The 27,582-nt window shown below is 47.5% G+C and overlaps 2 protein-coding genes across 9 annotated transcripts in view; both read left to right on the top strand.

The window, feature by feature from the left end:
• The first annotated feature begins 1,054 nt into the window (after positions 1 to 1,054).
• Positions 1,055 to 7,936, top strand: LRRC47 (leucine rich repeat containing 47). Its single transcript, XM_053400394.1, has 7 exons — positions 1,055 to 1,773; positions 2,377 to 2,832; positions 3,445 to 3,561; positions 4,129 to 4,244; positions 5,215 to 5,317; positions 6,167 to 6,256; positions 6,740 to 7,936. Exons 1-7 carry the CDS (start codon positions 1,072 to 1,074, stop codon positions 6,974 to 6,976), a joined length of 1,821 nt encoding a protein of 606 aa, XP_053256369.1. The 5' UTR covers positions 1,055 to 1,071; the 3' UTR covers positions 6,977 to 7,936.
• An 11,123-nt stretch (positions 7,937 to 19,059) lies between these two features.
• Positions 19,060 to 27,582, top strand: part of ZNF362 (zinc finger protein 362) — a 29,611-nt gene continuing 21,088 nt past the window's right edge. For 2 of the 8 annotated variants that reach the window (XM_053400390.1, XM_053400385.1), the window contains exon 1: positions 19,460 to 19,632. Coding sequence is in view for 1 of the 8 variants with exons in the window: in XM_053400382.1 (XP_053256357.1) it covers positions 19,579 to 19,730 (152 nt within the window). In the remaining 7 variants the exon portion in view is untranslated. The other 6 variants (XM_053400386.1, XM_053400382.1, XM_053400387.1 and 3 more) reach the window with 6 other exon arrangements.

The raw sequence follows: 27,582 nt of genomic DNA, 5'->3' as shown, positions 1-27,582 counted from the left end.
TCCCAGAGAACCTCTGCTAGTCAGAGGAAAAACTATGTGCAATGGACAAACTATTTGGCTTGGCATAAGGCAGCCTCCTGTGGTCTTCCCGAGATTGGACTACAACTCCGATCACTGGTATCTCTGTGATCAGGCTGGAGGGAGTTGGAATGGAGCGACATCTGGATGGCCATAGCTGTCCAATCCCTGACATAGTGGGACATGGGCCTGAAGGCTTTTTAAAAGATACATCCCGGCTTATTGAGCTGCTGTGTTTCATCACCTGCACTTTGAATTAGACGCTGCATGCATCAGGGAGGCACTTCAGATAGCCACCATTCGTCAGACACTTCTTTGGAGTACGCAGACCACTCAGACCATATCTATATGGACAAACCACCATACAGAGAATCATAGAATGTGCTTTTGGCACTTTTAAATGAATGATTTCCCCCCCCCAAAAAAAAAATTTGAACTTTAATAACAAACAGGGTTGATTTAAATTGATTGTTATGGCAATTGCAAATCAGCTCCTGGGTTAATACCAATCAAACAAAAGGAAAAGCGGGAAGCCTGTGATTGCCAGCTACCCTTTTAGGCGCACCGTTTCCGTTTAATTGACAGCCATAGAGTTTTTAGTATAGGGCGGTTTACATCCGCTGAGGGGCAACCTATGCAGACAACCATAAAGCTAGCATCGAAGTTGGATATTGGGCTAGAGCGGCCTCTTCATTTTATTACCGTGCAAATGAGAAACGGAAGCGGCAACTGGATGTCGCATATCTACATGCTTTTCATGTAATATTTTTACTTCTAAATTCTACATTTGAAAATGTAACGCGCTGGGGCCTGCTGAAGGGCAGGAAATAAATTTAAAATTACCATCAAATCTTTTTTAAGGATATCACCCATATGCGCCACACACACGTCCGCCCGCTTTTCTGCGCCCACTTCATAAGACTATACAGTATAGGACATCTCGCCATTTCCCATTTTTTCCGCTATTGACGGCACAGGAAACGGAAGTGCGTCTTTGACCGGAAGTGCTGTTGACGCCGGAAGCGGAAGCGGCTGTGCCCAGCCGAGAGAAAGATGGCGGCGGCGGGGGTAGCAGCGGCGGGAGGGGAAGACGAGGACTGGCCGGAGGTGACAGAGTCCGGCCGGCGGGAGCTGAGCCTGGAGTCGGGCGCCGCCCTGGAGCGGCGTGTGCAGGCCGCCGGGGGCCGCTTCCCGCGGGCTCTGGGCTCCCTGGGGGCGGCGCTGCGGTCGCTGGAGGTGCGCGGGGGCGGCTGCGCGGCGCTGCGTGAGCCGGGGCCGGTCCTGGGGCTCCTGACGGGTCTGCAGACGCTGGCGCTTCCCGGCTGCGCGCTGGGCCCGTCGGGGCTGACCCAGGCCGGGCGCCTCTTGCCGGCCACGCTGCGCACCCTCGACCTCTCCGGCAACGGCCTGGAGGAGCTGCCGGCGGAGCTCGGCGGGACCGGGGAGCCCCAGGTGGTGGTGGCGGCAGTAGCCAAGAAGGGCTCCCCTGCCGCCCTGCCTGAGCTACGCCTCCTCAACCTCCGCCGCAACCGCCTTCGCGAAATGGGGCCTGGCCTGGCTCGCTCCGCTCCGGCCCTCCAGGAGCTGCTCCTGGGCGGGAACCGCCTGCGCTCCCTACCCGGGGGGCTGCTTCCCACGGACGACGGAGGTGATTCCCGCCGCGCCGCCCCTTTAGCCCTACTGGGCACCCTGGAGGCGGCGGGCAACGAGCTGGAGGAGCTGAGCCCCAACATCTCCCGCCTGGCCTGCCTCAAGGTAAAAGCCCTTCCCAGTTTCTGCTTTTGTAATGAGATCATTAAACTATAGGAATAATGATGGAAAGCAAATAAAGCAAAAGCAACTCTTAATATGCAGTAATAATGCAAGACATAATTCAGCATACATGAAGAATGGTGGCTGTTCAAGACATCAATGTTTCCTGAGATGTCGATGATGAAAATTGACCATCCCAGAGCACTGCTTGTTTTGCTGCTGCCATTCACACATAAAAATCTAGAAGTTGTCAGGAATGGGTGTGGAGCCCTATTATGAATGTATGAATAGCGCTGAGGTTTGTGCAATATACGGAACAGCAAATGACCAGAGCAAGGAATGGGCTCACTGGCAGATAATCTATTTTGCACGCAAAAAGTCTCAGGTCTGAAACCAGAGAGCTGCTGCCAGTCAGTGTAGACAGTGCTGAGCTCGATGGACCAATGGTCTGATTTGGTATGGCAGCTTCTGTACTCACATTGGCTTGAGAGTTTTTATTGATACACAAAATGTTTTTCATTGTTGTCCGTCAGTAGACAGAACTTGAGATAACTCTTCCAGTGTCTGAATTAGGAGACAACCACTTAATATACATTTTCCCCCTAGACTTTGGATGTTTCCAACAACAAATTATCGGAAATCCCTGTGGAGTTGGCTGACTGCCCTAAGCTGAAGGAAGTCAATTTAAAAGGAAATGCCCTCAAAGACAAACGGCTTGAGAAGATGGTAAATGGTTGCCAAACAAAATCTATCCTGGAATATTTGCGTGTCGGGGGTCGAGGGGGCGGCAAAGGAAAAGGCAAGCAGGATGGTGCTGAGAAGGAGGAGATGAGGAAGAAAAAGAGAGATAAAAACAAGAAAAAAGGCAGTGATGCAGAGGATGAGGTGGAAGAAACCCAGAAGCTGCTGGTGAAAGTTCTCCACATCTCTGAGAATCCAGCTCCATTGATTGTGAAAGCCAGCCCTGGTGTCAAAGACGTCCGCCCCTATATTGTGTGCTGTGTAGTGAAAGGCATGAACTTCAAGTCCGGCAATGCTTTGAAGAGGTTTCTTTCGGTTCAGGTAAGGTTCGAAAGACGATACTACTTGGTTCTGGGCGTGGCCCAGCTTCAGAGGGGGGATGTCCTTTGATTCAGTTAGTTGTAGATTAGGTTTCCCCAAGTAAAGATAAACCTCCCCCTCGGATTTGAAATGGGGGGCAGCCCTACTTTGAGCACGGTGGAAGGGAAAGCAAAAGGGGCATCTCCAAGCCCAGGCATGCGGGTGGTAACTTTGCCTTCCACTAGCACAGGACAGTTAAGGATGTATGGCTCCCCTGATCAGGAGGAAGTAGATGCTGGGGGTCCTTGCCTGCCCTCAGTGTGGTAGAGGAGAAAGGGCCAGATTGTTACACTCTGTGGAATGCCCTTCCATCAGATGTCAAGGTGTTGAGTATCTATATAACCTTTAGAAGACACCTGAAGGCAGCCCTGTCTAGGGAAGCTTTTTAATGTGTAATGTTCTATTTGCTTTTATATATGTTGGAAGCTGTCTAGAGTGGCTGGGGCAACCCAGTCAGATGGGCAGAGTACAGATGATAAAATTGTTGTTGTTGTTAGCACACTCCTTAAAATTAAGCCTATTGTTGTGACTCTTCAGCACAGCCTTATTTTAATGACACATCTTACACTTCAGACCAAACTCCACGAGGACATCTGCGAAAAGCGAACGGCAGCCACCATTGCCACACATGACCTGCAGCTTGTGAAAGGTCCTCTTCTCTACGACGTTCAGCCACCAGATGAATTGAAGGTAGGCTGACAACACCAAGATTAGAAAGCCGTTCAGAATGATACCCCACAAGGGACAGCAGCAGGCAACTGGTGCTCTGGTGCTGTTGTGCATGATGGTTATCTGAAAGACAAACCTGCCCAGTCTCTGAGATCTTCAGGGGAGATGTTCTCTCAGTCTGCCACCCTCACAAGCAGGCTTATTGGGGCATGGGAGAGTGGCTTCTTAGTGACTGCTCCCAGGGTTTGGAACTCTCATCCAAGAGTAGCTAAACTGGCTCTCTCCTTGGCATCCTCCCACCAGCTGGTGAAGACTTTCTTATTCCAACCGTTTGGGAACTGAGTGTATTTTTTAACGAAAGAACTTTTAAATAGTGCTGTGCTCTTTTTACTATCTGTATTTTAATAGATTTGCTTTTATACTGTTGTAATTCTTTTAGCATTTAATTACTATGTTTTTAATCTGTGTTTTTGTATTATCTGTAAGGTGCCTTGAGTCCCAGTCTGGGGAAAAGGTGGGATATAAATCATTAATAATAATAACAGCAACTGACTCCAAGACACTTCTGGCCTTGCATTCATGTTGCAGATCATCCCCTTGGGCCGGAAGGAAATAAAGGCCAAGGACCTCCTCCGTCAGCTGCAGTCGGAGGCCGAGGAGCAGCGGAAGCAGAAGAGGAGGCAGAATATATCCGGACTGCACAAGTGAGTCTGCACCTTAAAGCAGAGCACAGCCCTTGAAATCTTGCCCAGAGGGCAGGCAAGAGCCAGGAAGGGTCCATGGGGAAGGGAAGCAGAAAGCGTCCTCAGAACAATCAGGATAGTTTGGAGTGGGAGCAGGAGGTCTGTGTCTTTGGAACACCCTCCCCCAAGAAGGCTCCCCGAAAAGTCCTTACTTTTCATTCTTTATTTTATTTAAATCACTGATGCCCCATGCTATAGTTGAAATCTCATCTGTTCCAGCATCCTGTTCCCACAGCATCCAGCCAAATTCCTTTGAGAAGCCAGTAAGCGGCACTCTGATTTTGCATTTCTTACTACAGAAAGTATTGATCTGATGTGTAGAGATCTTTCCTATTCTAATTAATTCAAGAGTGTTCTGGAAGCTTCTCTGTGTGAAAGAAACAAACAGAAGGTTCATGATGTTTGGCTTATACCTCCAGAGAAGCTGAATACAGCTGCCTTAAACTGGTTCTGTTTTCTCTTTCTGTCTCTTTTCCTTCTGGTGTGGTGTTCTGTACATAGTATGCTGTAGTGTTACTAGGCTGCAACTAGATTTCTTATGGACAGTGCCAGTCCTGAATGTTTTGGATTTGTGACCGTTATGCTCATTTGCCTTCAGTAGCAGTAAAGCTCTACTGGATGAAATATTAATTGCCTCTGGTCTATTTTTTAATCCTGCAATGTGTTTAGGTTTTTTCTTTGCTAACTATACGTCAGAGTTCTGCTGTGGATCAATAGTGAGTAGAATTCCATGACACTCTCCCCACTTGTGATTCCCAGCAACTGATCTTCAGAGGTCTCTTGTCTGTGTCTTCACAGAGCTGTGGGTTTTTTAAAAAAAAGAATACATTGAGTCAGAAGCAATTCTTATTTTTAAACTTCACCTGTGTATTTGCACTTCCTCTCCCCATCCCCTAAGTAGCTTCCATTTTCTTATTCCACCCTTGATCAGGTACCTCCAGTTACTGGATGGGAAAGAGTATTACCCCTGCCTGGTTGACAACGAAGGTGCTGTGATTTCTTTCCCGCCAATCACAAACAGTGAGAAGACAAAGGTACAGATGCTGTGACTTGATTGCGGGCCAGGCTGTACATTTTCTAGGGAAAAGTCTGTTCTGTGATCTACATAAACTGGGGAGGTGGGATGGGTTTGCTTCCCCACTCCTCATACTTCCAGGTTGAGGTTTTGGGTGAAGTGCTTGTTGTGCCACAGAAGGAAGGAGCAGGGGCTGTTGCAAGAGGAAAAGTGGTGGTCAGGCACTCCCATCTACTGCTTCTCCACTGCCAATCACACCCTGGAATTTCAAATGCAGATCTGCTTCCAGACACTGTTCCAGCCTAAAAGAATTAGGTACCCATGTTACAGTGGTGTATGCTTTTATGAACCTAAGAAGATGCCTACACAATCAGGCCAGTGGTTTATCTAGTCCGGCAGCATACTTTTCTCACATTGGCCAGCTGGATGCCTCTGGGAAGCCCACAAGCAGGACTTAAGTGCTGCAATTCCCAGCACCTGGTATTCAGAGGCATCCTGCCTCTTGACAGTGGAAGGAGAGCTTAGTCAGTGTGGCTGGTAGCCAGTGACAACTTTACCCTCCATAAAATGGCCTTTTCTGTAATTTGGGGATTAACACAGGCTTAACTCTGCAAAAGTTGTTTTTTCACAAAGTAATCCCCCCCCAGCTGAATTTCAAGAAGGTTCTCAATCTACAGCATGTCTTTCAAAAAATCACTTTTACCTACATTTGCCAGGGAGGGGGGTTAGTAACCACAAAAAGAGAGAGAATTGGCTCCTGTAATTATTTTGACTGTGTGTCTATGAATGTTACTGACCTAAAATGATACTCCATAATGCTGTTCTTCATAGCTCAGTTCCATCTGGCATTTCCCTTCTTCTTTTTAAGCTTGGGAAAACCACCTCTGATGTGCTTCTGGAAGTGACAAGTGCCACAAGCCTGCAGACGTGCAAGGATGTGATGGACACCCTCATTCTAGTAAGGAGTCACTGCTGCTGCCCTCTCCTCCTCATTTTGCATCCACACTTCTCACTTTCAGGGTCCTGATTTATCTATTGGAGGCACTTATGGGATTCACAGTTTAAAAGCAAAGCCCAGTGTACAAAATAAAATCACCTCTTTGTGGTCCTCTTCAGCCACTGTCCATCAGGTCTGTGGCCTTTACATGTTCAGCTCTTGCACCCAGGACCTGAACCTAGTTGTCCATCATGCAGGACACACACACACCCTTCCTTGTGTTTTGAAGTCTGCCTTCTCATATCCCTCCACTTTCCATTTTAGCATCTTCTGCCCGCCTTTACCCTAAAATGCTGCATTCTGGGTTCATAGCAGCGTCATGTTGTCTCCTGGGCCTCCAGTCCCATAATAGCTGAAGGGAAACCTCAGGTTCTCAGCTGGGGAAAACATTCCCATATCTCTTGAGTAACTCTTTATGTTGCAATCTTCATTCCTTCACCACAGAAAATGGCGGAGCTGAACAGATCCACTTCAGAGAATACAGGCGAAGACCTGGATTCAGATCACGAATCAAACGACACTGCTGGGCATGAGAATTCAAGGCTTGAAGGCATTTCCAAGACCCTCCCTCTCGTTTTGGAACAGGTTCGGGTTGTGGACAAGGACGGGAACTTAAAAGTCCTTTATCCATCAAAAACTGATCTCAGTATGGTCGCGTCCCTCATGACAGTGATTCATTAAGCACCTTTGGTTTCCTTTCCCTGTTGTGGGGCATTCTAGACAGCATTTGTGAACAGCCTCCCCTTGCAGGATTTTATCATTTCTTTAACTCGTCAGCCAGAAATCCAATGCTGTGCTTTGGAGAGAGCTTGGTTGACAGCTAAAAGCAGGGTTTTTGTGGTCGAGAGAGAGACTCGAAGACCTTCTACCCAAGCCAGGGATCCACACGGATCTCTTGAATAAAGGTGCGGGATCATATTTATTTTAATGAGACACAGTAATATCCACGTGGCATAATGGTACTCTATAATCTCTGCATAATTGGGCATCGGGGCCAGCTAGGAAGCTTGGTGGGTGAGAGACACACACCCCCTCACCTGCCGCCGCCACTGTTAATCAGGTGTTGTGCTTTCTAGTAATAAAAATGTGGCCTGCTATTGCTTCAGACTCTGAAGCCTGCTTTGTAACCTTGACCTGGGAGGTGTGGTTGCTGCTGCTGCTGCTGCTGCTCTCTGAAGTCCTCTTCTCCCCATGACACTCAGGTGTTTTGCAGAGTATGTGAGAGGTTGCACTGACACCCATACAGTTTTTCTCAGTTTATGCCACGCTGGCTTTTCTTCACATCTTGCCAGCAGAGTAGCATGAAGCCATACAAACAGGCGTGCAGACTTGTGTGTCTTGGGGAGCAGCTACCCCACCCTTCCTCCCTCGTGCCACGTAGAAAACTCGGTTTTTGAAACTGACGCTTCTTTCAAAATCAATGGTTTGCCATTGGGAAGAGCCACGAGCTGCTCTCCACAGGGGCAACAAAAAGTCAGTAACGACACTGGACCATGTACACTACCACTCTGTTCGTGCCTAAAAGGCCTGTATCGTGGTCCAAGTTTCTAGCCCTCGTTGATTGCATGGACGAACTGGGAAATGTAACAGCCAGTGATGCGGGGGGGGGGGGAGTACAAATAAAGGAGAAAATGACAGGTGTGCGAACTTCCATTCATTATTTCAGTTTATGCTGAACTTTTCCTCCAAAGGGCCTGATCAGATTTCTTTTCGTGTCACACCGTAACAGTTTTCACAGTAATATTGCATACCCACTCTGCGGCGCTAGTTCTGCTTATGCTGCCCTTCCTAGCGTGTTTATCATGGATTTGTAATCCAGCTGAGTTGTGCACCTTTTCATTGGGGGCGGGAGATGCCATCCTCTTAATTCAGATTCATAATAAGAGTGGGGATAGAGGCAGCAGTGGCTGATAATATCTGACCCAGCCCCCTTAAACTTTCCTTCTGGGCTGGCTGCCTTAGTAGAATCGTAGAATTGTAGAGTTGGAAGGGACCCCAAAGGTCATCTGGTCCAGCCCCCTGCAACGCAGGCATCTCAGCTAAAGAATCCATGTCAGGTGGCCATCCAACCTCTGCTTAAAAACCTCCAAGGAAGGAGAGTCCACAACCTCAGGAGAGTAACCTGAGCTCTGCCGGAAGGAGTGCCTGTCCGTGCTACTTAAAGTAATGGGGCCATGAATCATTCTCACTCTTGAGGGCCACATTCTTATTCAAGCAGCAGCCTTCTAGGGGCCACATTGCCAGCGGTGGTCAGGGCCACGGTCAAAAGTGGGTGGGGCAACAGGCATGACTTTGCACAGTAAGCTTGTTCCTACACTCCTCTCTATCCTCCAGACAAGTAAGAAGCTTTGAGCCAGTGCGGCGTGGTGGTTAGAATATCAGACAAGGGCCTGGAAGACCGGGGTTAAAATCCCCACTCGGACATGAAGCTCGCTAGGTGATCTTGGGCCAGCCACTGCCTCTCAGCCCTACCTACCTCACAGGGTGGTTGTGAGGAGAGAATGGGGAGAACTATGTAAGCCTCCTTGAGCTCCCTGGAGAAAAAAGGTGAGGTGCAAATGTAATTAATCATCATCACCAGAATTTAAGGGCATTTCAGCAAGGCAAAAACGCTCACAGAAGGTGCAAAGCAGAGCCTGTATAGGTGCGTCTCTAGGGGGAGACCCAAGAGCCCGAGAAAAAACTGTGGCGTTCCGCATTGGACCCTGTGTCAAGCTTTCTTACGCTGGGTTGAGATGAACTCTGCTCCAAATTAAGCTGAAGGACTGTGCTGTAATCAGAATTTGGTTTAGCAATGGAGGGTGCTCCCATATTTTCAAGACTGATGGGAAACCCTTAACTACCATCAACCCCAGCGGGGTTCAGTGAAGTTCAACAAAGTTTTGTGGATGGGCATAGGCTCCCTATCACTCTCTTAAGGCGTTCGGCTATTCTTAAGGTCGTGATTTCTGCATAGCTGGTAGTTTGAGGGAGGGCATCAGAATGGCAATTTGATCCATTTAAAAATAAAACCAGGATTTGTGTTGGGGTGGGAGAATGAGAGGTCCATTAAACTAGAGCATTTAACGCATTCCCAGCAAATGTTTATGTAAGTGAGATTTCCAGAGGACCTTCAAAAGATTTTTCACGGGACCCTTGGGGGTCAGAGGGGGAGAGGAAAGAAATTAGCTTAATATTAACAGAGAGCAGTTTCCAGCCTCTCCTGAAGCCGGCCCACCCTGGTGCATATATATACGGGATCTTGTGTGGTCTCTCTTCCCTCCACCACCGCCCCCTGCCTCTTGAAATCCTATGGTCAATAACATTCAAGAGTCAAAGGTTCAGGATCTCTAAATAAGGGCAGGCTTAATAGGATTGTTTTGGAGTTTTTCCTTAAGAATATTAGAGATCCCTGAATCAACAACCAGGGGTGCAAGGGACCCCAATGGGCATCAAGTCCTACTCCCTGCCATGCAGGAATCATAGCTAAAGAATCCCTGACAAATGGCCATCCACGCTCAGCTTAGGAACCTCCAGTGAAGAAGAGTCCACCACCTGCCAAAGTCATCCGTTCCACCTTAGAGCACTTTTTACTGGCAGAAAGTTCTCCCTAAGATTTCGTGGGAATCTCTTGTCATTTCAACCCATTGGTTTGGGCCATCCCCTCTGGAGCAGCAGGAAACAAGCTACCATGGGGCAGCCCTTCAGATATTTGAAGATGGTTTTCACATCACCTCTCAGTCTTTTCTTTTCCAGGCTAAACATACCCAACTCCCTCAAGCATTCCTCATAAGGCTTGGTTTCTAGACACCTTTATGGCCTTGGTCAACCCACATCTGCACACATTTAGCTTATCAGTATCCTTAAACTGTGGTGCCCAGAACTGGACACAGGACTCCAGGCGGGGTCTGACCAGGGCAGACCTCCACATCATTGAAATAAGAATCTGATTGCCCCACCTAACCCAGCAATTTTCCTTGCGCTAGCTTGGTTTGTTGTTTGTTTTTTCTACTTGATGTACGGCTGCAAATCAGGCAGCCAAATTTGGAGGGTGACCATCCTGTACACGTTGCTGGAATACTCAAGTGTGATCTGCTGGCAACGAGGCATTTTCCTCCTCCTCCCTGGAGTGAACGGGGACTTTTGTTACCGAGAAAACCATGCAGCCGATCTCTGCATAATGAAAGACTCAGCCTTGTCAGTTGCCAGTGTCGTTTTTCAGCCGTAGACCACACAGGAGTCCTGTAACTCGACGAGGTCCTGCGGAGTGTGTGCATTGCCGGGGAAAGTCCACCTCCTCGGTTTATTGGAGCTTGGGACTTCCAGGGGATACATCTTCCCACTTGGGGTGATCTGGAGAGAAAAAGAGAAGCCTTAGCTGAACGACGGGGCGAGCCTTTTTGTGGAGTTCGTTCTCTCCCTTTCGAAAGCTCTGTAACGAAAGAGGAGGTGAGAGAAGCGGCGCCAGGAGGTGGATGGCAAAGCCACGAGGAGGAGGAGACCCTCGTCTCTCGGCCTCCATCGCAGGGAGGTCTTTGGCCTCTGGGTCGCGCCGGGGCCTGCGTGCCCCCCTTGCCCGCGGGCTGCAGGCACCAGGGCCTTCTCAACAGCCACCGCTGCCCTTCCAGGCCTGGGCAGAGCAAAGGAAAAGCCACAGCAGCAGGCCCGCCAGGCTGAGTCCAGGAGCACGGAATGGTTCTTCTCCTTCCCACCACGTGAAAAGAGTCCCCGGACATGGCGCTCTCTCTCAGAGCCTCCTCTTGCCTCCGTTGCCCAGTGGGCGGCACTCTGCACCCTATGTGTGGGGAGGGCAGCTGCTCCTGCTTGGGGAAGGCCTCGGGCGCAGAGGAACCAGGCTGCCCCACACGGCATGTGTCCCGCAAGAGCATCGGAGATATCGGGCGTCAGAGGCAGAAGAAGAGCCAGACAGTCTCTCTTCTCGGGAGAGGCCTCCTCATCTTGACCCCGAGACCGAGCAGCGCATCTTGGACTGGCTGGAAGAAGTAAACCACTGTCTCTTCTCAACACTGAGCTGCAGCGTCAAGCAGGAAGCAGAGGCAGACACCTCCATCAAAATCATCTACCAGGGGGACTGAAGCTGGGGAGAGACACCCCAAGGCCGTTCTCCACCCTGATCCCCCAAACCAGACTTGGCTTCCAAGCAGCAAGCTGACTTTGGAGGCACGCTTAAACTTTTTCTCTCACTCAGTTTGCTCCAGGAGTCCTGTTCCGTCGCCTCACACCCTCACTGCTTCAAATGCAGCTGGACGAGGTTTGGGGTTGCTGTTTGGTTAGGCTTCTCTTTTCTTAGCATTGTGTAGGCTGAGATGTGTATGGATAACCCCCTCGTTCGAAATTTGCCTCTGCTGGCAACACATGTCACTTCCTCTCAGCTTCAGTTCCCCCACGCTACATGTACAGTATGGGAATAATAGTGACCTACCTTTCAGGGTCATTGTGAGGATTGCAGGAAATTATGGTGTATGTGAAATGTTTGACAGCCCTGAATGACAGAATTTACATACTGTAACTCTCCTCTTTCCATTGACTGGCTGTAACTTTTTTTCCAAACAACTCTTTGCGCCTGCTGACCATGCTCAGCTGAACAGTGATTGATTATCGATTTGATTGTTGACATCAATTTGTAGAACGAACAGAGGGATTTCTCTTGGAAACAATATCTCAGGGAGAGGGAGGGTGAGAGAGAAAGAGAGGGCGCTCTTAGCCCTGTATGGGTGGGACTTGCTTTTTAAAAAATCTACTATTGAAGTATTTTATAAAACAATATTATAAAATAACCCCAAAACATTAGGAAGAACTGTCTGACAGTAAGAGCAGTTTGACAGTGGAATGGACTGCCTGAGAAGGTGGTGGACTCTCCTTTGTTGGAGGTTTTTAAAGTTTGGATGGCTACCTGTCAGGGATTCTTTAGCTGTGATTCTTGCATTGCAAGGGGTTGGTCTGGATGACCCTTGGGGACCCCTTCCACGTAAGATTCTGTGACCAAAGGTGATACAGACAGCAACTCACGTTTAAAAGTCAGGATCTGCTGCACAAAGGTGAACCTGAGAACCTATGTCTCTAAAGAGGTGGTTAAAAAAAACCAGGAAACAGTGAATTGCAGAAGGACCTTTCTAGCCTAAATCTGTCAGGTTGAACACTCCCGGGCTAGATCAGGATAAGGCAACTCCCTATGTTTTACACCTCTGCCTACAGAATCCAGTGTAACTCAAAAGTTTGCATCCAGCTTTCAAAAGAAGGCCACCTCTCGCTTTCTGTGCTTTTGGTGGGGGGAGCTCTGTGCTCCCCTCTCAGAGGGCAGCGACCCACCCTGCCAGCTCCCTGCCCCGACATTCCAGTGGCGCGAAGAAGGATGCTATCTAAACACGCCGCGCAGCTGTGCTGTGGGAGCCCTGTGGCAGGCGCATTCCTGGGCCGGTTTTCAAAGCTTTGCCCAGAAGGCTCCTCTCGCGCTCTGCCCGCACGACATCCGAGGCTCGGCAGCTCGGAGGGCCCCTTGCTACTCTTGGACGGCGGCCAAGCTCTCCCCTCCTGTTTATTTTGGCAGGGCTCGGGCCCTCCTATCAGAAACACACAGAATTCGCTCCTCTTTGGAAGCTGGTTGAAGGCAGGAGCGTTTTTACACACACACACACACACCGCCTCTTTCTTTTCCATTCCCAATCTCTTCAGCTGCACCTCTGGAGGAAACAGTCAGGGAAGGAGGCAGAAGCAATGCTTCAGCAGATCCTGGTTAATGTGCCCCAATTTTTACCTTTTACTGGGGAGCACATTAGTACATACTACATAGTAGTACATACTACATAGTAGTACATACATTAGTACATACATTTCTGCAACAAAAACAGGGACATCCTATTCCATACTAATACTAATACTAATTTTATTATTTGTACCCCGCCTACCGGACTGGGTTGCCCCAGCCGCTCTGGGCGGCTTCCAAAATACATAAAAACGTTAAACATTAAAAAACCCTCCCTCTACAGGGCTATCTTTGGATGTCTACTAAAGGTTGTATAGTTACTTATCTCCTTGCCTCCTTAAACCGTGGAACTCCCTCCCACAAGATGCAAGGATGGCCACCTCCTTGGATGGCTTTAAAAGGATTGGACAAATTCCTGCAGGAGGAAAAGGCTGTTGATGGCTACTAGCCATGATGGCTCAGCTCTGCCTAGACAGCCTGAAGCAGCCATGCTTCTGAATACTAGTTTCTGCAAACCACAGGAGGGGAGAGGGCTCTTGCATTTGGGTCCTGCTTCCGGGCTTCCCATTGGGGTATCTGGGTGCCGCTGGCTGCTGGATCTGTTTGGTCATTGGTCTGATCCAGCAGACGCTTCTTGTGTTCTGCAGAGTTCCTGGAGACTGCAGCTTTCCAAGCAGGTACATTTCATTGATAGGAATAGAGGCAGCTTTTTCTATAGTAACGGAGATCGCTTTTTAGCTGCAGGGCCACAGTACCTCACAGAAAGCCATGAAGATCATCTCCACTGGGCTCCTGTTGTCCTCAAACTCTTTCCATAACAGCTGGCCATACTAAGAAACCAACTTTAAGAATTGGTGCCCCTGTTTGCTTCGCTTTTCCTCTGCTCTCCTCCTTCCTTCCTTCTTTCCTTTTCTGTCATGTCCTTTAGACTGTGAGCCTGTAGGCAGGGACCGTCTTGTTTTTAATTTATTGTATGGGAACTTTAGGTGGTGGAGCTAAAGACAGATTTACCACACAAAAACCCCTCTCCAAATAAATAAATAAATTTGCCCTGCAGCTGAGTTGTATTTTGATGAGATGGTGGGACAATTGTTGTTTGTCGGGTCTCTCTTGAAATCAAAGTGGGGTTCTGGGGGGGAGGGGAACACCCTCTCGGACAGAAGTGGAGAAACTTGGGCACACAGGCTGAATGCGGCCCTCCAGACTTCTCTAGCTGGCCCTCAGGACTCAGGCATTACACCAGGCTTCCTCAAACTCGGCCCTCCAGATGTTTTGAGACTACAATTCCCATCATCCCTGACCACTGGTCCTGCTAGCTAGGGATCATGGGAGTTGTAGGCCAAAAAATAGATATCTGAGGGCCGAGTTTGAGGAAGCCTGCATTACACTTTGCAATTCCCTGCCTAGTGACATCAGCCAGGCCCCTCTACGGTGTTCCTTTAGGCACGGGGAAATGCAGAGCTCCCCCATCATCACAGCCACCCTTGCAGTGTTGGGAGGGGCTTCAAGCCAGCTGAATTTTCCTCCCAAACCTTCAGAAAGATGTGCACGTAGGGAACACACACAGAGAGAGGCACACCAACCCACACAAAACAAAGATGTGATCTTACAAATCTCCTTACAGACTAATATTCCCCAGCAGATTTATTTTCTTATGCTTTGGCTCCCTCTTGTGGTTTTAAGGTACGCTGCATGTGTGTGCAGAATACAGCTGACTGTTTGCCTATTATTATTCCACACCTTTCACAACTCTACACGCTGTCCCTATTTTGGGGGCCCTTTTCCCTGGTAGATCATGGTCCTCGTTTGGGCCTTTTTGTCCATCCCTTGTTAGAATGCTCTCCGTGAGAGCTGGTCCCATACATCAAGGTTCAGCTGCCTCCCTAAACATTTACATCTCTAAAGAAGGTACATTGTTAAACTATGGAACTCACACCCACAGGACGCATCCGGTCAGCCACTGTGAGAACAGGAGGCTGGACCAGATGGGCCCCTGGCCTGATCCAGCAGGCTCTTCTGATGGTCTTATGTTCACCCTGTCTCTCGTGCGCAGGTGCCTATTTTCATGTGCAGGAATGAGAAATCCCCTTGCAATGCACTGTCTGCTGCTTTGTAGAACGCAGATTGCCGAGGTGTCATTCTTTTTTATAAATATTAAAATAGTTTTGTTTTTTTCATAATTGTTGCAAAGTGAACAAATGCATGTAAGATCGCTTCCCTAAGGCCCGCCCCCTCCCTCCATGCGTTCAGATTAGACGCATATAGAGTCAATAGTTATATACAGTGCTACCTCAGGTTACATACGCTTCAGGTTGCAGACTCTGTTAACCCAGAAATAGTACCTCGGGTTAAGAACTTTGCTTCAGGATGAGAACAGAAATCATGCTCCGACGGCAAGGCGGCAGCAGGAGGCCCCATTAGCTAAAGTGGTGCTTCAAGTTAATAACAGTTTCAGGTTAAGAACGGACCTCCAGAATGGATTAAGTACTTAACCCGAGGTCCCACTGTAGTCTACATGTTGGGGTGTTAAATGGTTGCAGAAGATTGTTTTTCTCATCTGATTAGATGGTTTGAGAGGCTACCATGAGCTGCTGGTGGTTTCATGGTTGCATTGTCCTTTCTAGTGTATTGAATAAACACAGGCCATGTTTTCTCAAAAACATCCTTGACCTTTGTGGGTTTAAAAAAAGAAACGAAAACTTTAAATTGCTTTGACAGTTTTCCATGAGGGCTCATTCCAACCAAGCATCCATTATTAAATTAGTAGCTCTTTTCCAATGCTGAGCTAGAACTTGCCCACCTGCTTTTGAATGGCTGCTACCAGGTTATGGGACAATCACATACAGAGAGACTCTATCCAAAATCCCAAGAATAGCTATCTTCCTGACTTTTGACTCGGCACAAGCCAGACTATTGCAGAGGGGGAATGAGGAACAAAGCACCCAGCTAAGTAGGAAAAAGCTTTCAGCAAAAACTTTTCAGCAAAGTTTCTCCAAAAACCAAACGAAGGACAAAGGGAAGAGAAAACTGGTCACATCTGCATCGTTCATTTGAAACACGCTTATACCACTTTAACAGTCAAGGGGATTTATTGAGAGTTGTGGGGAAACCCTTATTCACCTCACAGAGCTAGAATTCCCACCCGGACACAATTTTGGGGGTGTCCTGGTTTTTACTTATTGAAATATGGCAACCCTAGTTAAACCTCTCTGAGAAAGGAAAATGAGGTTTCTGCCAGCAACTCTCAGCACCCTTAACAAAACTACAGCTCCTAGAATTCTTTGGGGAAAGCCATGACTGGTTAAAATGCCATGGTGCTGCTATAAATATGTGATGTGGATGTGCCCCAAGGCATGATGAATTGCTGCAGTATATTTTCACCTCCTGACAATAATATTCCAGGGAGCCAGCCGGCCGGCTGGCCATACCCATTTCCCGGATACCGTTCCGTCCTGCCTTCCGACTGTTTTCCTTTTCCAGCTGACAGCTAGCACTCTCTGGGTACTGAGAACGCCCAGTGTTCATTGGGCTGTTTGTGTGTGTGGATCGTTCCCTCTTGTTTCTCATGGAGGTCCATTTTAGCAGCAGCCCTATTGTTGCTTTATCACCTGAGGTTGCTGCTAGGGTGAGCTGAAGCTGTAAGAAGATGGAGACTACAGTGAGATAGACTTTGTTTTCAAACCTGAACATGGCTTTCTCCATTATGGAGAATGAGCTGATTGGTACAAAGCCAATGATCTATCCAGCGAGGCTGCTGTCACCTGAAACTGGTCTGACTCTGAGCCTAGGTGAGAGACAGGCGGAGAGATACCACCCTTTCCCAGCCTGCTCCCTTTTTGTTCTTTTGGCAGAGGTCTCTGGGATGAGCTTGTAAAGCTTGTATGGTCACTCTCTCACTCCCTGTCCTGGGATTAATTTATGGTGCATTACTGTAGTCATATGGCAATTTATCAGCACAAATAGAGTGTGCTGATGCGTAATTACGGGCAGCACATCTGGCAGAGCAGAAGCACGTGAGGAGTGTCTCTGTCTCAACCGGGAGGGCAAAAAGGCTGAGTTTGCCCCAGAGAGGCTTCTGGGATGTGCTGTCTTCCACATCTGCGTGTGGGGCAAATGAAGCAGCAATCTTCCTCCGGTGAGGTAGCAGCAGCAGCAGCTAAGAACTTAAGTCCTGGGTTCAAAACTCGGCCCAGCTCCAAACTGATTAGGGAAGCCTTAAGGTAAGAACCAGGGTTAGTCAACTCTGTGGCTGATGAGAGCTGGAGCCCAGTGACATCTGCAAGGCACTGTAATGACTACTCCTGTGCAAGACATTGATGTCTTGTCGACTACATGGAGATGATAATGCTGGCCTACCTTGCATGGTTGTTGAGAATGTAGAGCATGAATTGGGTGCCAGCTCAAGGTGGTGGCATTCTTTGAGCTCTCTTATTATTTGCTTGCTTGCATGCTTATGCCCTGTCTTTCCTGTAAGGAGCTCCAGGAGCTCAACAACCCCCTGTGCAGTAGGTTAGGCTGACAGGCAGTGATTGTCCCAGGGTCACCCGGTGAGCTTCATTGCTGAGTAGGGATTCGAACCTCATCTCCCAGGTCCTAGTCTGACACTCTAACCACTGCACCACCACCTAATAATTAAATGGGCCAGTCCTCATCGGGTGTCCCCCAGCCCACCCAATTCCGCATCTGGACCCAGAGAGGTGAGAGGATCCCACTCACAAAAGCCATTTTGAAATGACCCATACAAAGCAGGAAGAGGTGAAATACAGCTGGTGGAGATTGTGTATAATCCCAGTTTGGTGTCCCCCAGGTCTTGGACTAAATCGCCTATCATCCTTGTCCATTGGCCATGCTGGCTGAGGCTGATAGGAGCTGGAGTTTTAACAAAAGGGCCTTGTTAGTGGTGGCTCCCTCTCTATGGAATGGTCTTCCCAACAGGGGCATAGCATGGGGGGGCAAGAGGGGACGTATTATTTCCAAAATTAACAATTTTATTCTTAAGTCTCAGCTGACAGCAAGAACATCTGGCAGAAAAAATGGAATTATTTGGGAAGGCTGGGGTTGTTTTAAATTGTTCTTAAGTGTTATATGCTAATTTATATTTTGTATTTCTGTTTTTTTGGTTGTTGTTTTTTGTAAGGCCAATTAAATATTCTACATTTTTAAAAAATGTGTTTGTGGGACAGGGTTACTGTTTTGTCGCTTTTGCTTTAACTATTTACTGGTTTTTTACTTTGTATTTTTAATCCTGTGAAGCAACCTGAGATCTTGTGAATCAAAGGAGGTACGTAAATCTAGACGACAACATTTATCCGGGGGAGGCACACTTACAGAGCAAAGTGCTCTTTAGGGGACAGCGGAGCCAGACACCCTGTGGAGCTGCAGATGACACCCATCACATGACTTGGTCCCGAGTTCAGGATTTACCTCCCATCTACCGCAGGTGGGGGGGGCAGCAAATCCAGAGTAGCAGCCTGGCTAGACAAGCAGTAGCCTTTGCATATTATTATTATTATACTTCTAAGTCACTTTATAAACAAAAAACAAAAGCAACTCAAAGCTGTGATTCCTGCATTTGCAGCGGGTTGGACTAGATGACCCCTGGGGACTCCTTTCAACTCTACAGTTCCGTGCTTCTGATTTTGCAGTGGTGCTTGCTCCCAGATAAAGAGGGATTCCAGGGCCACGGGCCTTCCTGAATTAACCAGCACACCCTTTATTTTATTTTCCCCCTGCGAGGGAGGTGCCTATGAATTTATATTGGAAATTCAAAGTTGCCTAGGGCAACTTTGGGGCTGGGGGTTGTGTTTGGGGGGGGGGAGGAGATTATAAGGAATCTGCTTTTTAAATAAAATAATAATCAGTGGGTGGAGGAAACAGGCTCGTAAGCCAGCCCATCTCTTGTTCTGTGCCTAGCAAGCAATGTCTGGGCACATTCTGTAGCCAGCCAAACCCACAAGGCACCCCCCCTCTGCACCCCACCCCAATGTTTTCTTTTCCAAAACTCCCTCCCCCATTTCCCTCGCCTGGGCTGGATCTGCCCCTTTTGGAAACTCTCTCGCAAGAATCTTTTCGCACACAACTACCGAGGAAGAAAGAAAAAAAAAGATTGCAGGAAAAAGGAGGGGGGAAAAGAACACGATCAAAAAGAATAGGGAGGTTTTCTGTTTTTTAAAAAATGCTTTTTTAAAGAAAACTTGCTTTATTTTTGGAGGCGGAAGGAAGAATCGGTCGCAAGAGGAAAAACCCTTCTGCTGCTCGCTCGGACCTCATAGAAAGCAACCCTCCGGCTGGCTGGCTTGGGTTGTTGCAAAAACCAGAAGTGAACTCCTGGCCGACCCGGAAGATTTGAACTGAGCTTTATAAGCACTCGGCGTGAGGGGGGGGGGGGTAGGAAAAAAAACCCCAAGCTATAGAGACTGAACTTCCCAAGATCGCCCTGGTAGGGAGTGTTGTTCTTTTTTTTTTTGAGGGGGGGGAGTGTTGAAAAAAAACCCCACTCCTTTTTGCCCCCCCTCCTGATAAGACTTGAGTGGCTCTATTATTACCCGTCTTTATCTCTAGATATCTATACTCTCGCCTCATGTCTATTTGCATTAAAAGCGCCCCACGTTTGCCAAAACCTCTGCAATCGAAGGTGTGTATTCTTCCGATTACTGTGTTCTGTTATTATGGAGGAAAGGGCAGAGAGGCGGACGCGCTCTCCCAGGCCAGCTCCAAGCAAGGATTGGCGAGGTTGGAGGGTGCTGGGGTTAAACTTGTGGAGGTTGGGGGGGTGGGAGAGAGAAGGGAATAGATTGCAAATGTTGCAGCTCAGTAGCAACGCTGCATGCTTTTTTCCTCTCCTTCCTTGGCTTTCTGCAAAATGCATGTCAGTTTCAGGCTAAGATTGCAAAGGGGGAAATAGAATTGGGTGGGGGGGAGACGGTGCGTTTGCAAATTCGATGCGCGCATTTGCAGCAGGTCTGCACCGGAGATCGTGCGGGGGGGGCACTGTCTTCCCGGTGTGTGTGTCCCCCCCCCTTTCCCCGGTCGTCTCCTCCTCCTCCTTATTCCGCCCCCCCCCGACGTAACTAAAGGTTGGGCGGGTGGAGATGGAGGAGGAGGAGGAGGCGAGGAAGAGGAAGCGAAACGGGGGTGCCCATTTTCTTCCTTTGCAGACGGATCTCTGGCTTGGGTTGCAATTTGCAAGCGGAGCATGTGTATTGGTATAGGAAGTGTCTTTTTTTTTTAAATAAATAAAAGCCGGGCTATTCAAAAGAGGGAAAGATTATTAAGAATAATACGTTAAAAAAATAAATAAAACAAAACACCCCTTTTGGTGCAAAAAGACCTCCGGCCAACAATGATTTAATGCAAATAAAGGCGAGGGCAAAAAGGAGCTTAATTTTTTTTCCCTCCCGTTTTTTCCCCCCTCCGACTTTCTAGTTTTGCGGCTGCCTGAAATTTTTTTTTTCCTCCTCTCTTCTTCCCCTCTCAGAGTCCAGGCGAAGCTTCCGATTTCTCCCTTTTTTGCAGATCTGCAGAATATGGCGTCCCCGTTTCTGTTTTAAAAATAAGCGAGGCTGCCATTTTTGTTTCCCCTTTTGTCTGCAGATTTTAATAATAATAAAAAAAAAACTGTCTTGAGAGTGTTGGAGAGGCAGCCCAGGGGGGAACCGGGGGCACCTGAAAAGGGGTGTTTTGCTTTGTTCTGGGGTTTTATGCTTTTTGGGGAGGGGGGTTGGCGTTGTTGTAATCTTGCTTTGCTTTTGTGTGTGAGAGTCTGGGATGTTGCACTGTTGTTTTTGCTTCTTGCACTGTGAATTGCGTGTCGATTGCACTTTTATTTAAGGGGAGAGGGGGGAAAGGAAATGGCTGTTTGTTTATTTATTTTTTAGATCTGAAGTTAACTTATGCGAAAGTTGGCTATGAAAATATTGCATAAAAAAGGACACCCCCTCTCTCCCAAGTGACTCGGAGTTGTACAGTTTTCTTTCCTTTTTCCCCCTTTAGGAATATTTAAGGAGTGGGGGGTCGGTTGTAACTGAATTTGTTGGTTCTTTTTTTTCTACATGCCTTTCTTTTAATGGGGTATTGTGCTCGCTTTCTTAAAACAGCTTTTGCAAATGCCACGTTTGCTGAGGAATAGTTTGGAAATTAGCTGTGTGAATTGGAATGTGGTATTTTCTCCTGGTGTGGAATCTGCAGCTTAAAAAAAAAATGTTGGAGATCCTGTCTCTCTCTCCCCACCCCCCTACCCCACTTTTGCAGTTCGGTAGAGAAAGGTCTGTACAGTTTCAGAGAAACATAAGCTTTTATATGTGTGTGCGTATATTTGTATTTCATGTCTCCATGTGCATTTGTCTCCCCGTATATGTGGTGTTTGGGCTTAAATTTTAAGATGTTTGGTGGCTGAATCTTGTGTGAGGTCATTTGCCATTGGACTTAAAAAAGAAGAAGCAATGTGTCCTAAGACAAGGATGGATTTATTTTTGGACGGTAGTGGGGAGGTGGCGACAGTGGTTGGGAAATGTGCTGGTTTTTAAAATTTTATTTATTGCTCCTCCAGTGGAATGGTGCACTGTGCATGGATCTGTGAGGCATAACGCCACGTCCTTTTGTTCAGTTATAATTTTTGCAGTTTGCCTTTTGGAGACTTTCTGCCCAAAATACCACAATTTGACCCACCCATCCCCAAATGCCGGCTTGGGTTAGGTTGGATTGGGTGGCTGTTCTTGAAGCGGGCCAGCAGAGGCCTTAGAAGAGGTGGAGACGTTCTCGAGAGGCGGCACACAAGTTTTTGGGCCATGCTGGGGCTGAGCTGGGCTGGACATTGCTGAGAGAGGGGTTCAGACAGCCCTGGTGTGATCCATTTGGCATCTTAAGACATTGGTTGCTTTTGTCGGTGGCAGAGAATAGGAACTTAGAGGGTCAGGTAAGACTCGGTGATAGAGATGGTGTGGTTTTGGCTCTTCCTCAAGCAAGGCCGACTAACGTTAGTGTGTGAATTTGCAAGCTTTCGGGTCACACAGAGCTCTTCTCAATAATACCGGACTCCTTACCCTAAGAGGAATTGGCTTGGTATTTCCTGTTCTGTGTTCATTTGGCTGTGTTCATATTGCTGTTGTATTTTGGGGAAGGGGGCTCCATCTCTGAGAACTGGGCCCTCCTTCGTGTTTAGGAGCTGCGGTTTCAGACCGCAGCTCCTAAACATGACTGTATTCATGAACAAATACAGACCTGATGCTTAAAGTTACATGATTATGGGGAGAAGCCAAAAGAATACCCCAGTAATTCCCAAAGTGTCTACTGCAGGAGAACCTGTAATGTGCTGCTAAGAATGAGAATCTCCAGGGAGGAGGTTGCTCGTTGTGTCTCTGCATTATTTACAACTCAGGCCTTGCTTCCTGGGGATGGGCAACTCTACAAAGTCTCATAATTTGTTGTGAGGGGATCATTCCCAGTGTAGACTGGAAACCAAAATCACCAACACTAAAGGAGGCTGGCTGTTGCATCTCTGCATTGGTAACCACCTCAGGCTTCCAGTGAGGAGTTGCATCCCAAACAGTGACTCATGCAGAAGCACAGAAGTAGACTCCTGGGTTCGTAATTCTTAGAAAAACTGGTTTTAGGGTGCGGGAAGAATGAGGGCCTTATGTATCAAACAGTGCGTTCGTGAACAAATTGGGCCTAATCCTGGTCGTGGATATATTTGTAGGGGAATGAATGAAGGACCTGATGTTCAGTGCAACGGTTAATTTTTCCACCCTTTACCAGTATAACACTGGTAGAAAAGCCAAGAAATGTTTGGTTTGCATGCTGTGTGCTTGCTGTTATTTCTCTTGTTCCCAACTTGACCCAGATGGGCTTCCTCATGGAGACCCCCCCCCCCATTCTCTTTTCCCTCACAAAAATGGTCCACGGGGCCAAACACACCCTCTCCCCTCCACAGAGTGACCAGCAACCAAGGCTTCGATGGAGCCTTTTGTCTTGCCTCTTGCTGGAAGATTCTGTGGGAAAGGGCACTTGGTTCCCCTCCTCCAGCAGAGAGGCCTTGGCAAAGCGACTTATTTTGAGGGAAATGCTTCTTGTGCGTTCCCCTTCCTGGTGGGAGATGCTTAGGATGGTTGATGGTGTGAACTAAAACAGCCAGTCGATGAGGGCAAATGGAGTAAACGGCAGCGCATTGCCACGCTGAATACGGCCATTAAACCGAACTTACGGGAGAGAGGCGGATAGATAAATGGCTTATGGGAAAGGGCGACTGGGTTGCACATGAGGGCAAGAGGTTCTTGCTCCTAGCTGAGGAAACAGCTCCGGCATCATGCTTGTACAGGATGGTTGTTGTTGACCAAGCGCATGTGGGCCAGCCGGAGACGTTTGTTCCTTCCATTTAAACATAAGGACATGAGGAGAGCTCTAGTGGATCAGGCCACTAAAGCAACCAGTGTTCGAAATTAGCCAGGCGCGTTTTGCTTCAGGCGCAGGTCCAGTTGCGACCATGTGGAGATCTCGGGGGGGGGCAGGTTGGCGACTGAGGAAAGCAAAAGGTCACTTAGAGAGGATCTGAAATGTTTTCCTTGCAGCTTGGATTTGTTTTACTCTGCATTGTTTGATTTGAATGTGTTTTTGAGAGTTGTTCGTTAAAATATAAAGCAATATAGAAATGAAATTAATAATAATAATAATAATAATAATAATAATAATAATAACAACAACCGCAAACATCAATGGAGAAAAATGGTGCCTGAACATTCTGTTGTGATGACCGTAACCTAGGTTTAAGGTGCGTTTTGGCGATTAGATAATATATCTTGAGTTTCTAAAGCTGCATGTGACAGTTGCATGGTTCCCTTGCTGCTCATACAAGGTGGATCAACAGATGATCTCCCTTTGATCATATATTTAGTGGAGCAGGAATAGTGGGAAGAACTTAACTCTGGGCTTTCTTTCTTTTTCTCAGAGCGCTGGTGTCTGCTGGAGTGCCAGGGTTAATAGATGAACCCTCCTGGTTCTGGCAAATGGATGAGATGATAATGAGGCTTTCAAGTTTTACTACTGATTAGTATAGACCAGTCTGTGCCAGCCTTTGAAAAATCTCGGGCCACAGTGCCCATCATCCCTGACCGTTTGGCCATGCTGGCTGATGGTGGCAAGAATTCAACAATATATGGTGGGCAGCAAATTGGAGGAGGCTGGTGTAGAGGAGGTGGAAGAATAAGGAAAATAATGGAGGAGATACTCAAAAGGTAGAACATCTGCTTTTTATGCAGAAGCCCCTGGGTTCAATCCCCAAATGGCGTCCCTAGGTAGGGCTGTGATTGTCGCCTTCCTCAAATCCTGGAGAGCCACTGGAATTCGGTGTAGACTCTGAGCCAAGTGAACCAGTTGTCTGGCTCCGTATATACGCGGTTCCCATGCTCCTAATTCATGGTTGCAGTTTAAATGGCAAGACCTTGGGAGATGGTTTGCATTTCTGTTTAGAAGTTAAAGGCTGCATGTTTAGCCTGGAGAAGAGAAGACCGACAGGTGATATGATGGTCATCTTCAAATCTCTGAAGGGCTATCACATCGAAAAAGGAGCAGTATTGTTTTCTGCTGCTCCAGAGGGTGGGAACCAAACCAGTGGATTCAAATGACGAGAAAGGAGATTCTGACTAAACATGAGGAAGAACTTTCTGGTGTGTTCAACAGCAGAACAGACTCCCTCGGAAAGTGGTGGACTCACCTTCATTTGAAGTTCTTAAGCCAAAGTTGGGTGACCTTCAGTCAGGGATTCTTCAGCTGTGATTCCTGCATTGTAGGGGGTTGGCCTAGATGACCCTTGTGGTTCCTTCCAGCGATGCAGTTCCAACTTCCGGTGGGCTTGTGCTCAAATGTGTCCTCCTACAAGTTAGAGCAACGTGGTCAGAAGTGAGCTCCTCTGAGTTCACAGAAGTTTCTCGGGTAACTGTGTAGCATTGCAATTGTGCTGCCTGGCTGATCAAGGTTGTGATCCCAGGTCCACATCTGTTCGCCCACCTTGCTGCAGCCAAATTCCAACAGGCTCACCAGTCGCCCATCTAATATTCTATGTTGCAGATCCACACAGCTGTCTGCGTTGATACACTCTCCTTGGGAGCGTAGCTATGGGCTGGTTTCAAAACGAACCACTTTGTTGCTTTTTGTGAAGTTTGAAGCTTGAGCCCCACTCCCAAAATATAGAGATAATATTGTGATGATGAAGCTTAGAAGGGTTTGCAGCATACTGAAGTTTTAGGTACATGAATGCCCTGTAAGGCTGGCTGGTATTATCCTCTCTGTATTGCGGTTGGGGCTGAGGCTTAGATGTTGGCTTGCTGTAGGCTGCCTCTTCTGCGGCTCACTGGCCATTGCTGGCTGGGACTGATTGGAGTTGGGAGTCCAGGGAGGCACATGCAGAGGGCATTCAGGCTCCCCATCCCTGGTGTACAGATTCAAAAGCAGCTAATTCTCAGTTTGTAGAATTAAGGAGCAGGATTGGGAGCAGTTAAGAAGCTTAAGGACAACCTCTTTCCGTATGAACCAAACCAGGTCTTGAACCCTCTTTTGTGTGGCTCTTCCATGGGAGATCGGGGGAGTGGCAACACGAGAAGGGGCCTTTTCAGTGGTGGCTCCTCATTTGAGGAATACTCTCCCTGGGGAGGCTCTTGTTACATATCTTTAGGCATCAGGCAAAAACTTTCCTCTTTAGCCAGGCCTTCGGTCTTCTCTGGCCTTTTAGAGTGTGGGAGAATGTTTTTAAATGTATTTTTAATGTATTAGTTTAATTAATTGGTTTGTTTGTTTGTTTTGGTTTTAATGTATCTGTGGGGTTTTGTTTGTTTATTTGGTTGGAAGTTGCTTTGAGTTGCCTTTGGCAACTCAATTTAATAAATAAATAAACAACTCAATTCAATTAATAAATAATAAACAAACATTAAATTAATAAACAATAAACAAAACAACAAATGAATAACAATAATTGCAGGGTCATATTTCCAGCTCAAACGTTTAGTTAGCTGCAAGTTATTCTGGCATAAATCATACAGACCAGGGAAGAATAGTTAAATGTTGCTAGTATCTAGTATTTGATATTCAGCTACTCAAATTTTTTTTAGAAAAACCTCAAAGCAGTTAACAGAAAAGATGAAAGAAGAAAATTATTACTTAAAAAAAAACCTGATAGCAATAATTGAAGATATTCAAAAAGTTGAAATAACAAGACTAAAAGCAGATTTAAGACTCGCATCAACTTTCTCAACATCTGAGCTAAGCACCCATCTCCCACTCAGTAAATCGTGCCCACCCGTGCATTAAAATTTGGGGGGGATATAAGTTTGGGAACCCTGTTGTTTCCCTGCTAATGGGTAGTTTCTCTTAAAATGTTGGGTTTGGGGCTACAAGTGGCCCACTGTGCAGTTTCCGGTAGGCTCCGAGGCCTTCCTGGAAAGCGTGGGTCCTATTGGGATTTTCCTGGCACGTGCTGAAGAGGCAAGTTGTTTTTCAGGGTTCGTTTCAAGACTTGGAATGAAAAGAAACTGGGCTCTTCAGCGCTTCATGTGGCAAAGTGACATTTAATTGGAAGGATGAATGAAGAAATAGATGGGGTGACATGAGGATATTTGGGGTGCCATATAGTAGGAAGGAAAAAAGAGGGGGCCTTTCACATCTCGTCTATAATGACCATAAGTCATTGTTCAAGCAAACCAAATATTTTTAGGACCCATCTTAGTTTTATGGTTGCAAGTTATTTTGTGGTTGTGGTTTAACAATCAGTTCTTCCCAGGAAACTCCAGGAATTGTTCAAAGTGGGATCGTCATGCTTTAAAGGAATGGTGTGGATGTGACCTAAAGTTCCCCGATTGCAGTGGGCCTACTCTGAGTTATGGCATCACCCAAAGTGCTTTGTACCCAGAGCAGATTGAGTTTATTTAGACACCTGGCAGAAAAATCCCAGAAATCCTGTCTCTGGCAGCAATTAATTAATCAAAGGGCTAACTCCTTGACATCCCAGCCAATTTGCCTGAGGCGGCCACCTCAGCAGCCTGACACAGAGGTGGAGAGCCTGTGAGGGCTTCTCCCAGATGTGCTAGGCCTCCAGCTGCCATCAGCCCCAGAAAGCAGGACCAACGGCTGGAGGTGATGGGAGCTGGAGTGCTTCCGGTTCCTCATCTTTGGCCTAGGGTGAGTTAACAGACGGAGTGGTTGCTTGGCAACCAATTGATGGGCTTCCCTATCAAGCCCAAGTCACTGGAAGGGTTCAGGAGAGAGCACAGGAAGTCTCTAGGAAACAGCCCACAGGCTGCCTTTTGGTATTCCCTGCGAACATACATTTTGCCACCTAGTGCCTCAGCAGCTATTTTTATGCCAGGCTCACCCACCTGTTCCTCAGCAGGGTAAACTGAGGTGGTTTGTGGGCCTTTCAGAGTAATGCTGCCTAATTCTGGTGCCTCAGATAGACTGCTCCTGCTGGAAGCTTACAGTCACCAAGGAAAGTAGCCATTGACAGCTTCCCCCCCCCCCTCCCTTAATTTCTCCAAAACCTACCTCCATGCCTTTGAAGCCGCCTAAATTAGTGATGCAGCTCAGGCAGCAAATGCAATTG

This window comes from Podarcis raffonei, chromosome 8 (assembly GCF_027172205.1).
Source record: "Podarcis raffonei isolate rPodRaf1 chromosome 8, rPodRaf1.pri, whole genome shotgun sequence".
In the NCBI taxonomy this organism is placed as follows: domain Eukaryota; kingdom Metazoa; phylum Chordata; class Lepidosauria; order Squamata; family Lacertidae; genus Podarcis; species Podarcis raffonei.
Note: the sequence above shows the minus strand (reverse complement) of the source record. Positions and strands in the feature narration are given on the sequence as shown.

Bases quoted from the DNA above. Each gene is read 5' to 3' on its own strand.
- LRRC47 (XM_053400394.1), top strand. From the start codon at position 1,072: ATGGCGGCGGCGGGGGTAGCAGCGGCGGGAGGGGAAGACGAGGACTGG. The intron at 4,245-5,214 runs GTGAGTCTGCAC...ACCCTTGATCAG, and splicing joins AATATATCCGGACTGCACAA to GTACCTCCAGTTACTGGATG. The intron at 5,318-6,166 runs GTACAGATGCTG...CTTCTTTTTAAG, and splicing joins CAAACAGTGAGAAGACAAAG to CTTGGGAAAACCACCTCTGA.